Source organism: Oratosquilla oratoria, chromosome 1, assembly GCF_046742065.1.
Source record: "Oratosquilla oratoria isolate Oo_2021 chromosome 1, ASM4674206v1, whole genome shotgun sequence".
Taxonomy (NCBI): domain Eukaryota; kingdom Metazoa; phylum Arthropoda; class Malacostraca; order Stomatopoda; family Squillidae; genus Oratosquilla; species Oratosquilla oratoria.
This window is the reverse complement of record NC_134777.1, coordinates 58592974-58609223: the sequence shown is the minus strand read 5'-3', so window position 1 is coordinate 58609223 and position 16250 is coordinate 58592974. Positions and strand designations below refer to the sequence as shown.

Genomic DNA, 16250 nt, shown 5'->3' with positions numbered 1-16250 from the left:
GGATGGTTTGGACATGGAAAGAATGTGTGAAGAAAGATTAGTAAAAGAGGTGAGGAAGGCAGAGGTGGAGGGAGTGAACATGAGGGGGCAACCAAGGATGAGATGGATGGATGGATGGGGTAAAAGGAGCATTGGAAAAGAGGGGAATGTCTGTTAAGGAAGGAAGGGAGAAGACAGAAGATAGGGTTGAGTGGAGGATGTGTATGGTTGATACTGTGATGCATGGAAGGGAGTGGGTAGGGAATGGGAGGTGAGGGAGTATGTGTGAATGATATTTTGATGCAGCCCAAAGGGATTTCTCCCCATCTTCTCTTTTTCTATATGAGGGGACAGAGGGAGGGGATGCCAATTAGATGAAGCGGCCTTGCTGTGGATGTGCTGTCTTGCTGTATTGCTTCTGACCCAGGACAATGGGTGAGATGCAGGGATGACCCATCATCCAGGAGTAGCCAAGAAAAGAGTGAGGGAGGGGTGGTGAATGGAAGAGGAGTGTGGGGATGAATTGTGTGAGAGTGGATTTATACCCTTGACTTTGGCTACCTCCTTCTCAAGGGGGGGAAAACCCTTGGTATATGTATGTATGTATTTAAGAAATTAATACAAAAATTATATGCAAAATATAGTGACTAAGTGGAAAGAAGTTGCTGTATGTAATATGAAACTATTGTTAAGAAATTTATTTGAAGCTGTATTTTGTATATGCCTCTAATCCATAGCAGGGGTGGGGGGGAGTGATAAATGTATTGAATTACTTCTTTTCAAAAGTTTTGTACTAGTAGTTGATATAATATCATTTACTTGTAGCGTGTCCAGAGTAACAGTGTCAGATTGGCCTTTTCAGGACCATTGCTCCAACCTGGAGGTGCTGGATATGTCCAATGTCAATACTATTGGACGAGATCGTGTTCTCATCAATTTGGAGAAGTTGCAGGTGGGATGTTCCAAACTCAGAGTCCTTCGGCTGGCAAACACCAATGCAAAACTCCTCCCTGCTTCTTTGGCTGTGCAGGTAGGTTTTAATAGACAGAAAAATTATCATGGGTAAAACAAGAAACTAAATGTCCTCAGAATGGATGCAGGCACTGGATTTAGACAGTCTGTCAATGACTCCATTGCCCTAGTTCTCTTGTAGGAGAGAGGGCAGTCTTGTGGGTATGTAGTCAACCCTGGTAATGTAATCACCTACTCTAGGTCTTGTATGGCCTCCAGGAGATCAGCCACCAAGGTCCATAAGTAATTTAGTAAAAAAAAAAAAAAAAATTGTAGGGCATAAGACAGTAAATTATAATGTGGTCTTTGTTTTCTCTGTGGTGGTTGCATCAATGTGTCTATTGCCTGGCTTAATCTGTGATGGCACTATTTTTATATAGGGTGATGTCCAGAACATAAGTAATAGGTAATGTAATTCATGCTTGTCTGAAGAGTGATTTTTCTATGGGATAGGGTTCATCATATCTCCCCTGGGAGTTAATCAGCAGCAACAACCACATCACACAAACATAGCTCACAGACTGGAGCAAGAAATAATCCACTCATGTGACCCATTACTCACAGAGATACCTGGTTATCCAACTAAACATCAGTACAAAAACATGGAGCCACACAGATTCCAAATGACCTATTACCTTGGGTTGCCAGATTGTGGCACTGGGTTATTTGCAAGAGGAAATTGGATATGTAAGTTTATTTACCTATTTATTTATTTTACAGTGTTGTTAGTTTAGGTGCTGAAAATTATTACACAATTTACAAGTTTCATTTCCTTTGCTAGGCATCTTCCCCTGGTTTTCCCCACCTAGAGGAATTGAGTTTAGCTGTGGATGGCAACCTCAATCTTGGTATGGATGACTCTGATCTTGAGAGAATCCTCAAGAACTCAAATAAATTGAAGCTCCTTGATGTTAGGGGGTAAGTTTTTGTTTTAAATCTCTTTATTGTATAATATTTTAGCACTTGAAATATGGTTTATTTTCTATTGTTTTCATTTTACTCCATTTATAGGTCAAATTCAAAGTGATGTTTATCAGCCAGTAGATTTCTGAAGCCTTCAATAAAATTTCATCTTCAGCTAACTTTTTGGCATTTTTGGTATAACTGATTGAAATTATTTAACTGAGAAATATGCTTGTATAACTCATTTGTACAATTATACATCTGATTGCCAGGTGTGTGAACATCACGGACTGTTCTCTGGTGCGTATTCCACCATGGGACTTAGAGCACTTGTTCCTTGCGGGTGCCACATCTCCCAAGGTATACTCAGACCGACTAGAATTGGTGGTCCGAAAATGGCAGCATTCCCTCACTGAGTTGGATCTCTCGTGGACAGCAAATGGTGATGCCATTGATGCAGCCCTGCTAGCCATCAGTGAAGAGGCAGATACAAAATTAAGGTTAGTTCTCAAATTTTTTAACGTGAGGATGAGTCCTTTATTAAAAAAGGTTACTGCTTGAGAGAAGTACCCTAGACTAAAAGATGAGAAAAACCCCTGTCAGTGGCTCTGCCTCCATTGAACAGAATTACTTGGGATTATCAAAAACAAAGCAGGAATAATATGAGTGCAAAAGATAAGAGTGAATGGAGGGAGAGTGTGAATGAATGAAAGGATGACACTGTAGTAGTGTGGCAATGAAAAGCACCTTACTATGGTGAAATAATGTATTAAGTCACAATTCGATAAAATTACATAAAATACAGGTGTGTTTACACTTTGAAAGTACGACAAGAACTGATGCCAAGCACAGTTTGGTGGGAAAACTCACACCAGAGCGCATGGACCAAACACTTGGTTCCCCCAGATATTACACATAAAGTTACATACATTACAATAATTGAGAATACTATCATACATGTATGTATGTACTATCAATAATGAAATTTATGTCCAATACATATATACATGCATACATGTACCAAGGGATTTTTCCCCCTTGTAAGGGAGATAGCCAAAAAACAAAGGCATAAAAACCACTCCCACCCATTCCATCCCTAACATACTCCACTCCCCTCCACCCTCTTCCTTCCCTCTTATCTTGGCACCTCCTGGATGACGGGTCATCCCTGCATTTCACCCACTACCCTAGGTCAGAAGCAGTGTTGCAAGACACAGCGCATCCACAGCAAGGCCACTTCATTAAATTGGCAACCCTCCCTCTCCATCCCCTCATGCAGAAAAGGAGAAGACTGGGAGAAATCCCTTTGGGCTGCATCAATTTATTTTTCATACATACTCCCTCACCCCCATCCCCCACCCACTCCACCTCAGGCATCACAGCATCATCCATACACAACCATTCTCCATTCGCCCCTATCTTGTCCTCTCCTGTCCTTCCTCAACTGACATTCCCCTCTTTCCCAATGCCCTTTTTACCCCATCCATCCATCTCATCGTAGGTTGTTGTTGTTGTTGTCGTTCCCTAGACTGTCTGTCCGAGCAGTCCCGTCTCCCCAAGGAATGCCATAGCCGAAACTGGGTTTTCCCACAAATCCTTTATAGAGCGTATGTTGTGTTGTTTGCGTGCATGATTGTGTATAATGCAGTCTTCCATTATGTGTTGTATGGTATGGGGTGAAGTGTTACATCCTGGGCAGCTGTTCACAACACGGTCATCCAGCCTCTTCTGGTAGCTTAGAAGTGCTGGGTGGTGACCGCACCGCAGTCTGGCCAAGTGGACTCTGTGGTTGACATAGTAGGTTGACCCCTCATGTTCAACCCTTCCGCCTCTGCCTTCCACACCTCTTTTACTAGTCTTTCTTCACTCATTCTTTCCATGCGTCCAAACCATCCCAATACTCTTTCATCAACCCTATCTCCCAACTCCCTTTCCACCCCTGTTCTCCTCACCTCATCATTTCTCACTCTATCTAGCCTAGTAACCCCTATCATACTTCTCAGGCACCTCATCTCAAACACATTCAAACTCCTCCTCTCTTCTCTCATGTTCCACGTTTCTGCCCGTACAGTGCTGTCAGCACAATAGCTCCTTCATACATTCACAGCATCCATTCCCAAATGTCTATTTCTCATTTCACTTTTTAATCCCCCAAGGCATTTACTCCTCTCATTCTATATTCTACCTCCACCACCACTCCTCCCTTTCCCGCCACATTTGCACCCAAGTATCTAAAACTATCCACTTCCTCCAGTCTCTCTCCCTTAATACTCACTTCCAGTCTGCTACCACTTTCTCCCCTTGTACAGCTCATCACCTTTTACCCACATTTATCTTCAACTTCCTTCTTTCGCATACCTTCTCAAACTCTGTCACTAACTTCCTCAATCCCTCCTCTGATCCTGCTACAAGCGCAATATCATCTGCAAACAACAGCTGGCTTATCTCCCATTTTTCTCTATTTTCTTTAACCATCTCCAATCCCTGACCCACTACCCTTGCATTTACTTCTCACATCACCCCATCCATGTATAAATTGAACAGCCAGGGCAACATAACACATCCCTGATGAAGTCCCACCTTTACCTCAAACCACTAACTCTCTCCATTTCTAATCCTAACACATGCTCTACTACTCTCTTAAAAACTCTTGACTGCTCTTGATAGCTTTCCTCCTATCCCATATATCTGTAGTGCCTCCCACAGTGCCTTCCAATCTGCCTTGTCATAAGGCTTTTCCAGATCCATAAAAGCCCTGGCCCATTACCCTTGCATTTACCTCTCACATCACCCCATCCATATATAAATTGAACAGCCAGGGCAACATAATCACATCCCTGATGAAGCCCCACCTTTACCTCAAATCACTAACTCTCTCCATTTCTAATCCTAACACATGATCTACTACATACATATACCAAAGGCTTTTTCCCCCTACATGGGGGGTAGCCAAAAAGAAAAAGACATAGAAACCACTCCCACCCATTCCATTTCCTATCTATTCCACTCCCCTCCACCCACCTCCCTCTTATCTTGGCACCTCCTAGATGACGGGTCATCCCTGCTTCCTGTCTACTGCCCTGGGTCAGAAGCAGTGTCGCAAGACACAGCACATCCACAGCAAGGGCACTTCATAAATTCAGTGACCCCCTCTCCTTCCCCCCATGCAGAAAAGGAGAAGACGGGGAGAAATCCCTTCAGGCTGCGTCAAATTTTTTTCTCATACATACTTCCTTACCCACTCCCCCTCATGCATCACAGCATTATCTATACACAACCCCTCTCCATTCACCCCTATCTTCTGTCCTCTCCTGTCCTTCCTCCACAGACATTCCTCTCTTTTGTAATGCCCCTTTCACCCCATCCATCCATCTCAACCTAGGACAACCCTTCATATTCACTCCTTTCACCTCTGCCTTCCACACTTCTTTTACTAATCTTTCTTCACTCATTCTTTCCATGTGTCCAAACCATCCTAATACTCTTTCATCAACCCTATCTCCCAGTTCGCTTTGCACCCCTGTTCTCCTCCTCACCTCCTCATTTCTCACTCTATCCAGCCTAGTAACCCCTATTGTACTTCTACTTCTCAGACATTTCGTCTCAAACACAGGAAATACACAAATTACATCAAGATAGTAAAGAATACACAGAAGATATAGAAATGGCAGATATTATAAACAAACATTTCAAATCTGTATTCACTAAAGAAGAAAAGAATCTACAAAACTGGGATAAAAAAAATTGAAATAAGATTTCCTCCAGTAAAGAAAATAAACATTACTCAGAATGAAATAAGGAACCAAATACTAAAGCTCGACGTTAACAAGTCACATGGACCAGACAGAGTTGCAAACTTGATACTGAAGGAATGTATAGACGAACTAACAGAAAAAGTATTCAAAATAATAGAATGCTCTCTCAAAGAGGGAAAACTACCAGGAGACTGGAAAAATGCCAATATAATGCCGATATATAAAAGGGGAAATAAGGAAGACCCAACAAATTATAGACCGGTGTCCCAAACAAGTACAATAGTCGAAATTTGTGAGAGAATCATCAAAGATAGATGGACAAAATATCTGGAGGAGAATAATATACTGAACCCAAGGCAATTTGGATTCAGACAAGCAAGATCATGTACCACCAATTTAATTTGTCTTTATTCAAGATTGATAGATATATTGCAGGAAAGAGATGGGTGGGCAGACTGTGCATTCCTAGACCTAAAAAAGCATTTGATAAGGTACCACACAGAAAATTACTATATAAACTGGAAACAATAGGAGGCATACATGGAAAACTATTAAATTGGATGGAGGACTTCCTACATGAAAGAAAAATGAGAGTGGTGCTCAGAGACAAATATTCAAAATGGGAAGAAATGAGTAGTGGCGTCCCACAGGGATCAGTACTAGCTCCGATAATGTTTGCTATATATGTAAATGATATGGATGAGGGCATTGATAGTTACATGAACTGCTTTGCAGATGATGCAAAATTATTAAAGAGAATAAACTCCAAAATAGACTGTGACTCATTGCAGGAGGATCTGAATAAAGTCTCAGAGTGGAGCAAGAGATGGGAAGTAGAATTCAACATCAAGAAGTGCAGTATAATTGAATTTGGAAAAGGCAAGAAGAGAATAACAGGACAATATAAAATTGATGGAAAAGAAGTAAAGAAAGTGAATTCTGAAAGGGACCTAGGAGTGATCATCACCAAAGACATGTTGCAGGATAAACATATAAATAAAATAGTCGGAGAAACATACAATTTGTTGAGATTAATAAAGGTGGCCTTTAAATACCTGGATAAGGAAATGATCAAGAAAATATTACAAACACTGATAAGGCCAAAACTGGAATATGCAGCGCTGATATGGTCACCCAGTACAAAAAAGAATATAAGAAAATTAGAAAGGATACAAAGAGCAACAACAAAGTTGGTCCCAACATTTGCAAACCTAACATATGAACAAAGACTGGCCAAACTGGAATTACCAACCCTGGAACAAAGAAGAGAATGAGGGGATCTAATAACCATCTACAGAATTATGAAAGGAAAAGAATGCCTTGATAGAGAGGACCTATTAAAACAGGACAGAGGAAAAACAAGTGGACATGCAATGAAACTCAAGAAGGATAACTATAGAAGAGACCTGAAAAAGAACAGCTTCCCACATTGAATGATGTATGGAACAAATTGGATGAAGAAATAGCTCCCCTTCCTGTATAATACAACTAGGTAAATACATTCAAACTCCTTCTCTCTTCCTCTCCTGTGTTCCCTGTTTCTGCCCCATACAATGCTGTTGGTACAATCACTCCTTCATATAACCTCCTCTTAGCATCCATTCCCAGATGTCTATTTCTCATTACACTTTCCAATCCGCCAAGGCATTTACTCGCTTTTCTCAATCTACATTCTACCTCCACCCCCACTCCTCCCTTTTCTGCCACATTCGCACCCAAGTATCTAAAAATATCCACTTCCTCCAGTCTTTCACCCTTCATACTCACTTCCAGCCTGCTGTCACTCTCTCCCCTTGTACATCTCATCACCTTACTTTTGCCCACATTTATCTTCAGCTTCCTTCTTTCACACACCTTCTCAAACTCTGTCACTAACTTCCTCAATCCCTCCTCTGATCCTGCTACAAGCACAGTGTCGTCAGCAAACAACAACTGGCTCATCTCCCACTTTTCTCCATTTTCTTTAATCATCTCCAACCCCTGACCCACTACCCTTGCATTCACCTCTTGCACCACCCCATCCATGTAAAGATTGAACAGCCAGGGCAACATAACACATCCCTGAGGAAGTCCCACCTTTACCTCAAACCATTCACTCTCTCCATTTCTAATCCTAACACAAGCTCTACTACTTTCGTAAAAACTCTTGACTGCTCTTAACAACTTTCCTCCTATCCCATATATCTGCAGTACCTCCCACAGTGCCTTCCTGTCTACCTTATTGTAAGCCTTTTCCAGATCCATGAAAGCCAAAAAAACATCCTTACCTTTTCCTATAGCTTTCTCACATATCTGTCTTACCACAAAAATCTGATCTACACAACCCCTACCTGTCCTAAATCCACACTGTTCCTCTCCTAATCCTCTCAATCAAGACCCTCCCATAAGCTCTTCCCAACTACACTGAACAAGCTGATCCCTCTGAAACTACTACACTCACACTTGTCCCCCTTTCCCTTGTAAAGCGGAACTATACAGGCACTCCTCCAGTCCTCCAGCACTCTACCCTCTCTTAAACAGATATTAAATAACCTCACCAGCCAGTCCACCACAACTGTACCTCCTTTCTTCAGACATTCTGCATGGCATCCATCCAGACCAGGTGCCTTATCTGCTCTCACCAACATTTATATGATTCCTAAGTCGTCATGTCACAAGAACCCTAACTGAAAAAGGAAAGAAAAAAAACATGCAAAACACACACATAATATGCTGGCCAGCCAAAGTTTGTATCATTCAACAATCATCCAAAAATGTTCTAAATAAGCAAAATTTTACTTTTATCACTGCCACCAAAATCTAATATAGTGGCAATGAAAAGTACCTTAATATGGTGAAATAATATATTTTCAGTCACAATTTAATATATTTACATGAAATATAGGTGTGTTTACACCTTGAAGGTACAACAAGAACTGACACCAAGCTCAGTTTGCCAGGAAAATTCGCACCAGAGCGCACAGACTGAACACTTGGTTCCCCCATACATTGCACATAAAGTTATATTACAATAATTAACAATAGAATCAATAATGAAATTAATGTCCAATAATACACCCAATAATTAATAATACAATGAGGAAAATATACAACTCCCAATTGAGCAATATGTAAGTATAATACACAACATAATGCTCATAATATACAACACAATGGTACAATGCTACAACACTACCACACCATCACAGCACAGCTCAATGGAATGTTCTTAACATCCATTTATCTATACTAAGGACTTCTTCCCCTTTAAAAGGGAGGTAGCCAGCCAAGGCATACACCCACTCCTATCCACCACCATTGTTACCTTCTCATTGTAGCTCCTCATGGATGAAGATTCATTCCTGTCTCCTGTCCACTGCCTGGGTCAGAAGCAATGCGAGAAGACACAGTACATTCACAGCAGGGCCACTTCTCCCTTTGCTACTCAACAAACACCTCTTGCTCAAAGCACCCTTCACCCCATCCATCCATCTCATCCTTGGTTGTCCCATCAAGTTCACTCCAACCATCTCTGCTTTCCACACTCTTTGCTATATGGTTCATAGATTAATCTGAGTGAGTGAGAGGTGGAGGGGTTGCGATATAGTGAAGCTATCCATCAACCTATACACCAAAAGATTTCCCTCTAATAATGGAGTTAGCTAGCCAAGGCACAAAACCACCCTCCACCAATCCCATATCCATTTGTTTCCCATTTATCTTGGTTCTGTGTGGATGAAGTCATCCTTACCTGCCACCCACTGCCTGGGTCAGAAGGATTGCAGCAAGACCAAGCAGGTCCAAACATGATGGGACATTAGAGGTAAACCAGCTCCAGCTGTCAGATCCTGCTGTAGAAGGTCTGTATCTCACTGCATTGCCTGAACAGTGTGATGAGGGACAGTGACCATTATCCCTGAGGTGTTTAGATCCATATTGTGATTTGGCCATCCCCTTTATAATGGGGAAAAGGCTTGTGGTATATATGAATATACAAGAACAAAGTTCAATTAGATTGTTCTGCATTAAAAAGCGTAATTCCCTTCAGACCAGTGATTATGCACATTTTGTGAACAATTTTAGACAATTTTGTTTTGGTGAAGGGCTTTGCTGAAGGATACAATTTGCATAACCTGGTGCCACCTTCCAATGTTTTGTTCTAGCCAGCACATAGAATCGTACATAAGTGAAGGTATGATAGAAATTTTGATGATATAGGTTTAGCAAGAAGATAAAAACCTTAAGTAAATTGAATTCTAATTGATTTTTCTTCCTTTCTTTGCTATTCATTAGGTTACATCAGGGGTTAATTGAAATTTTATCTGCATTACAGACGACTGAACATCTGTGGGTCTTCAGTTACCTTCCCCCCTGTGTGTCGTGTCCTGACCAGATGTTCACTGCTGGAGCAAGTAAACTTGACCTCTTGTCGTGCCCTTCCCCGTGGAGTCAAGCGTGTCTATGATGCCCTCCAGCTGCAAGTACTCAAAAATGACATTCTGAGTGGCAAGTACGAAGAGCCACCAGAACAAGAAGAGGATGATTGAACAGGTAGGTTTCCATCTGTACATCACATTACCATTGTCATAGATTTTCCATCACAAGTTGAAATTTTATTTTTGTTTCCATTCTCCTTCCAATTCTGTTTCTCTGAAGCACTAGTTTTACTGTACAGTTTATGCCCCAGCTTGTACATCTTTTGTGCCAACTTTTTATGTACCAAGACACCCCTCTCAACTACATCTCTTGAATATGTTCTTACTAATGTGTTATTCTTCTTTTAATTATAGTTTCTTATTGCATACATTTGATACACAAGTTGTCACTTATACCATAATGCATACATACACCAAGGACTTTTTAACCCCTTACAAGGGAGGTAACCAAAGTCAAAGGCATAAATCCACTCCCACCCATTTCATCCCCACATACTCCACTCCCATTCACCACCCCTCCCTCCCTCTTTTCGTGGCTCCTCCTGGATGATGGGTCATCCCTGCATCTTGACCATTCCCCAGGGTCAGAAGCATCATCTGTTTCTCTCATAATGTGGAGTATTATTATTCTGTTATATACCATACATGGGATGCTCAAAAGGCTGATACCCTGTTGCTCACATATTTGAGATTGTAAACTAATATACCACTATGCATGATTTCTTGCAGTCCTTGAGTACACTACTTCCCTTGTAACATAAATTACACAACCTTACCACTCTTGGGCAGTGCTTTCTAACCTGCTTGTGGTATTTATGGGAGACAGAGGTGGGGAAGAATTGTTACCCTGTTGCTCATCCTCAATTCCCATCAGCCTTGCCCTCCAGAGGTATAGCCCCAGAGTCTTAGTATCTGGACATGACTCAAAATCTCTATTAACTTTGACAATCTTTCAAGTTTTTCACATAAATAGAGGTGACAATTGGTACTGCTCCCCTCTTTCACCTACTACTACTAATTTTTCTTCATTTTCTTTGTCTTCTTCTTTTTTCTTGTTAATAACCTCCTTCCTCATGGAACTGTGTTGTGAAAGCAGTCAGGATCTGTCTCCCACAGACAGTTTATTGGCCCCTCTCTTGCCAATGAATGTGGTCAACTGCTCTTTTACATTTTGTATAATTTTACTTTAATGAAGCCAAATACAAAAGTTCATTTATTCTACTATGGTCTGCTTCAAGGTTCTCAACTTTCATTTAGTGGAAAATCTGCAGCTCCACAATGGCTGACAGGAGTTCTCAGGCCCTCCTACAAATCTCTCTGGGAAGAAGCTAAACTGTTTTCCATATTGTAATAGTGTGGGACAGTTTTTGTGTCAATGGCTGAATGTGGTAGTGGGAGGGAAGTAATTACCAGTTGTCAGCTTTCTGTGTGTGAAAAGATGTTACAAAATACAGTGAAATTGATAAAGAGAGATCTTGAACCCAATCCAGAGACCAAATGTCATCCCCTAAGATGAGGATGTTGATGGGTTTTGAAACTGAGCAGCTTCACTGTCTATCTCTGATGATCACCACATGCAAGTACCTGTCATTGGTTCCTTTTAGAAGGAAAATTCCTTAAAAAAAATTCTTGGGCAATACAGCAAGAAATTACTATGCCTTACTTTTTTTAATTTCAATAAATACATCATGGATTTGTCTTATATGATTTTTTTTTATTATTATTATTGTTGTCGTTGTTAAGATCAGCCAAAATGCTATCAAGGCTGACATGTGATACATTTTAGTTGATTTTCTTCTTTTGTTGTTGCAGGCTAAAAGAGATAGGGTATCATCATGTCACCAGCAACAGCAACAGCAGCAGCAAGGGCAGCAGCTCACACTAGTACAAAATGTTTTCTGCATCAGAGGTTTATAACGGCAGTGTCTTGCCTGTGAGCTGGTCATGTCCTTACCCTTCCATACTGTAATCACTCTAGAGAGCTGGAGAGGGTTTTAGCCATATATATATATATATATATGAAAATATCTATATAATGTATGTTTTCAAAAAGAAATATTATTTTGATTTAACTCATTGGTTTGGCTAAATCTAACCAATAAGCTCTAGAGATTATTTAATGATGTGTTGAAGCACACAAGAACTTTGTTTCATACAGCTCCTGGTGAGAGCACAGCTACCTATTTATTCAAAGGCAGAGGCTAAGCTTTGGTAGCAACTACTCCAAAAAGTGTTAATGCTTTCAATCTGGCTTTTTGAAGTTGGTAGCTAAACAGTGTAGTATAGTGTTAATTAGATTAGGTTTGATTAGATAGATAAGTGGTTAGAACAGATTAGGTTAGGTTAGGAAGAAATGCAATTATTGAAAAGCCAGATAAGTGAAGAGAAGCACTGTTTTGGGACTAATGTAAATAGCACAAGAAAATACCTTTTAAGCTAAGAGCTGTGTCCTCATCAAGCCAGTGTGTGGAATAGAGGTGTTTGTAATTTGTTGACAATGTAAAGCCTATACAAATATTAATACCTGATTGAGAAATCATATTTAGCCATTATACATATATATATAAATATATATAAGCTTCTTGGGCTTCATAACCATGGTATCATCCATGCAGATTTTGTTAATAAGAAAGTTGAGATTTCTATTTGTATTTTAAGGTTAAAAGGAAGTCCATATCCTTGTTGTGACAAATGTTTTAGTTTGATACTTTGTTGTAAAGCCCAAGATGCATCAAGTAGCAAGTGATGGGAATTCTCTGTTCTACCTAAGCAAAACTGAAGTAGTTGCAATATTGGAGGCAGGTTTGGCTCTAGAGGCCTTGCCAGTTTCCAGGTAATTAAGAAATTAAATTGAATGATAATTTAGCCTGTATCAAAGTGATATACAGTATGTGTGCATATGTATATATATACATACACACACACACACACACACATATGTATATATATATATATACATGTATATATATATATATATACATAAAGTATATATTCAGGTGATCCTTTGTAATTCTCATCATGAAATACTTGGCGTATTGTGTCCCATTCAATGTGTTGTTTGCCACACACACACTTCCCATTGCCTTTTGCAACTTCAAACACTCATGCCTTCACCTAACAAGCCAGTTTTCTATCTACTCTGATGAGAGACCAATTCAAAGCATATCCCAACTGTGGAAAGGTCAGTCTTTGCAGCACCTGGTCAGGTCATGGGTAGGATGTCAGAGGAATGTAGCATCCAAAGAAGGAAAAGGGATGATAGTACTATAGGGATCGGGGGAGAGGGCACTGGAGAGAAGAGGAGCTGCACATCTGTGTGCCTATGTGTGTATGTGTATATATATATATACACATATATATATATATATACATATATATATATATTTATATACATGTATATATATAGATACACATACATAAAGGAAAGCACACATGCAGAAATAGGATGAGGGAAGATATGTCAATAAGATTCCAAGTAGAAAAGGTTAGTAATTAAGTAGTTAAGGGTGTTGGTCAAAGTAATGTATACAATACAGTATTTGCACAATTATGGGGACATTGTTGTTTTGGAGAGGTATTGTCATGGTATTGATTTCAGGGTTGTAGAATTAAAAATAGAATATGAAAGTAATTAAATTTATAGGGATGGAATCAAGTGCAAATGTCAAGGGAAGATTGGGTTATGAAGTAATGGATAAGCAGTAATAGGTGTTATAAATACAAAATTAACACCAATTTTGAAAAAGATGTTGACAAAATAAAGAAGCATTTAAATAAATTATAGAAGTAGATGGAGTTATATTCAAGAAAACTGAAATTTTTCATTAGTATAAGCAGTTGTAATATAATGAGACACAGATAACTATATAAAGATGTTTGACATAACAAATTGATGTTCATGGCAGGTGTGAGGTGGGGATAGTTTCAGGAGCTGGAGATTCAAGAGCATAGCTTTTATTGCAAAAATATGCAAACAGAAATGGTTAAGTGGGAAGAGCCTTGATTATATAAGAAAACCTAATGTAGTTGAAGGACAGGATGCAGTAAAGTGGAGGATTGTAGGGTAGACAGGATAGGAGAGGCTACAAGCTGGAAAGAGTTGAGTGGAAACATTATGACTTGTTTAAAAGAGACTGAAGAATGAATGAAAGAATTTTTTACATGCATTATGTATGAGGTATGTGTGTGTATGGAAGAGCACTAAGTGAAAAAGAGACCGAAGAATATTTATATATTTTTTCTTTATATATAGATTTGTAGAACCATCTGCTGTGGTTAGGTTAGTAATCATCTTGAGACTTGTCAGATTAAAACAAATATGTATATGTGTGTGTATGTTTGTAAATGAAGTACAGTTTAATTTGGGATGTGCAAGATCAGTACTTGTGAATATTAGTAATTTTACAAAGGGACCTGTAGGGAAAGTAATGTGTAATATTTGAAAGCATAGTTTGACTAGGAAGGCAAAAGTATTATAGTATGGTTGACTTGAAAAGTATAGTTGTACCAAAGGACTAACAAAAATTGTGTTGGGTAAATTACTGGGTCAAAGTATTTTCTTGAAAGACCGTATTATGTGGATAACTTGGTAGTAGTATATGACTGGTGACAATAATACATGGTTTAAATACATATAACATACACCATAAAGCCTTTTCACCCTTATGAAGGGGATGGCTGAGTCAAAGCATACACCCACCCTCCCTCCACCCATCCTAAACCCATTGTCCCATCCATCTTAGTACCTTGTGCATGAAGAGTCATCCCCTGTTCCCCATGTCATTCCTTGGGTCAGAGGCGGCGCAGCAAGACATAGCAGCAAGGCCCAACACCCAGAGCTAGTTTTCCCCCCCACCACTTCATTTTAAGGTAACCCACCTCACCTCATCCACCAAAGAAATACATGGAACAGACAAGAACATCCCTTCAGGCCACATTTCTTCCTCTATTGATAACCACTATCCATTCTATCCAATATTTTACACTCAACAGGCATTCCATTTGCATCAGGTGCACCCTTCACCCTATCCATCCACCGCATTCCCTATCCATCCATGTTTGCTTTCCATACTCTGTCTTTCCTTGTTCTTTAAAAATAACTGAACTATCTCTGCACTCTGGTTTACCCCACGTTCCTTCTCGCCACTCCTGTTCTCTGCCTCGTCTCTGCATTTGTCATTATCCATCCTCATTACAACAAGGATGATTTGGAATAGTTTAATAGAAGTTACTGGAATATGAATGTTAGCGTGCGCATAACAATGAATGGTTTGATCAGCACGAGTATGTACTACATTTTTACATTATTAGTTTATTACATATTTTTTTCTTTTCCCATTTCAGTCCTTCTACCTTGATAATTTCCTCTTCTTTCCAGTTCTTCCTCTTTTCTATCCATCCATATTTTTTGTAGCATGCCCCAATCTGTACATTCACATTAAACAATATAACCACAGCAACTCAAAACTAAAACTCCAACCACCCCTTCATGTAGACTTTGCAGATATCCCTGTGTCATCAGTGAATATCAGTCACCTGCAAACAACATATAATGTAAATTTTGTTATTTATTTTTCCTCATTCTCACCCCTGCATCCTCATAATCACCTGTTGTGTAACCCTGTTCATACTCCAGTTAAATAGAGACCATTGTTGTGATTTGAAAATAATACAAATATGTGTGTGTGTGTGTGTGTGTATATATATAATGTATATATATATATATATATATATATATATATATATATATATATATATATATATATATACATACATATACACATATATATATATATACATATACATACATACATATCACACACACATCCCATTCCCTTTTGCCATCCAATTGTTTCTCTCATTTCCTAGCTCCTTGTGGATCCCCACAACAAACACAGTTAAAACTTTTAATCACCCTTCCCATATCAGCACCTCACAAAGATACTTTAAAATATTGATTTGTTTTGTATAGTAGGCATAACTGTGTGATTGAGAATGATTCTTAAGAATTGGAAATCACCTAAAAGCAGAATAGGTTTTATGAATAACATGAAAGGATAGTTTGGGTTTTGCTTGTAGTTTATTTCCCAAATAGTTATAATAGATATTTTATTTTTTAATAAATAAGTATATTTTGAATGAATGAACAAAGAATAGTAGTTATGAGTTTGTGATATGCAGCATAACC

General features: G+C 39.2%; 1 protein-coding gene across 1 annotated transcript in view; it reads left to right on the top strand.

The window, feature by feature from the left end:
- Positions 1 to 15762, top strand: part of Fbl6 (F-box and leucine-rich repeat protein 6) — a 64113-nt gene extending 48351 nt beyond the window's left edge. Inside the window, exons 6-10 of the mRNA XM_076191695.1 lie at positions 842 to 1009; positions 1772 to 1908; positions 2166 to 2393; positions 9961 to 10178; positions 11876 to 15762. Of these exons, the coding sequence (XP_076047810.1) occupies positions 842 to 1009; positions 1772 to 1908; positions 2166 to 2393; positions 9961 to 10174 (747 nt within the window). The 3' untranslated portion in view covers positions 10175 to 10178; positions 11876 to 15762. The remainder of the gene's footprint in view (positions 1 to 841; positions 1010 to 1771; positions 1909 to 2165; positions 2394 to 9960; positions 10179 to 11875) is intronic.
- Positions 15763 to 16250: the final 488 nt, after the last annotated feature.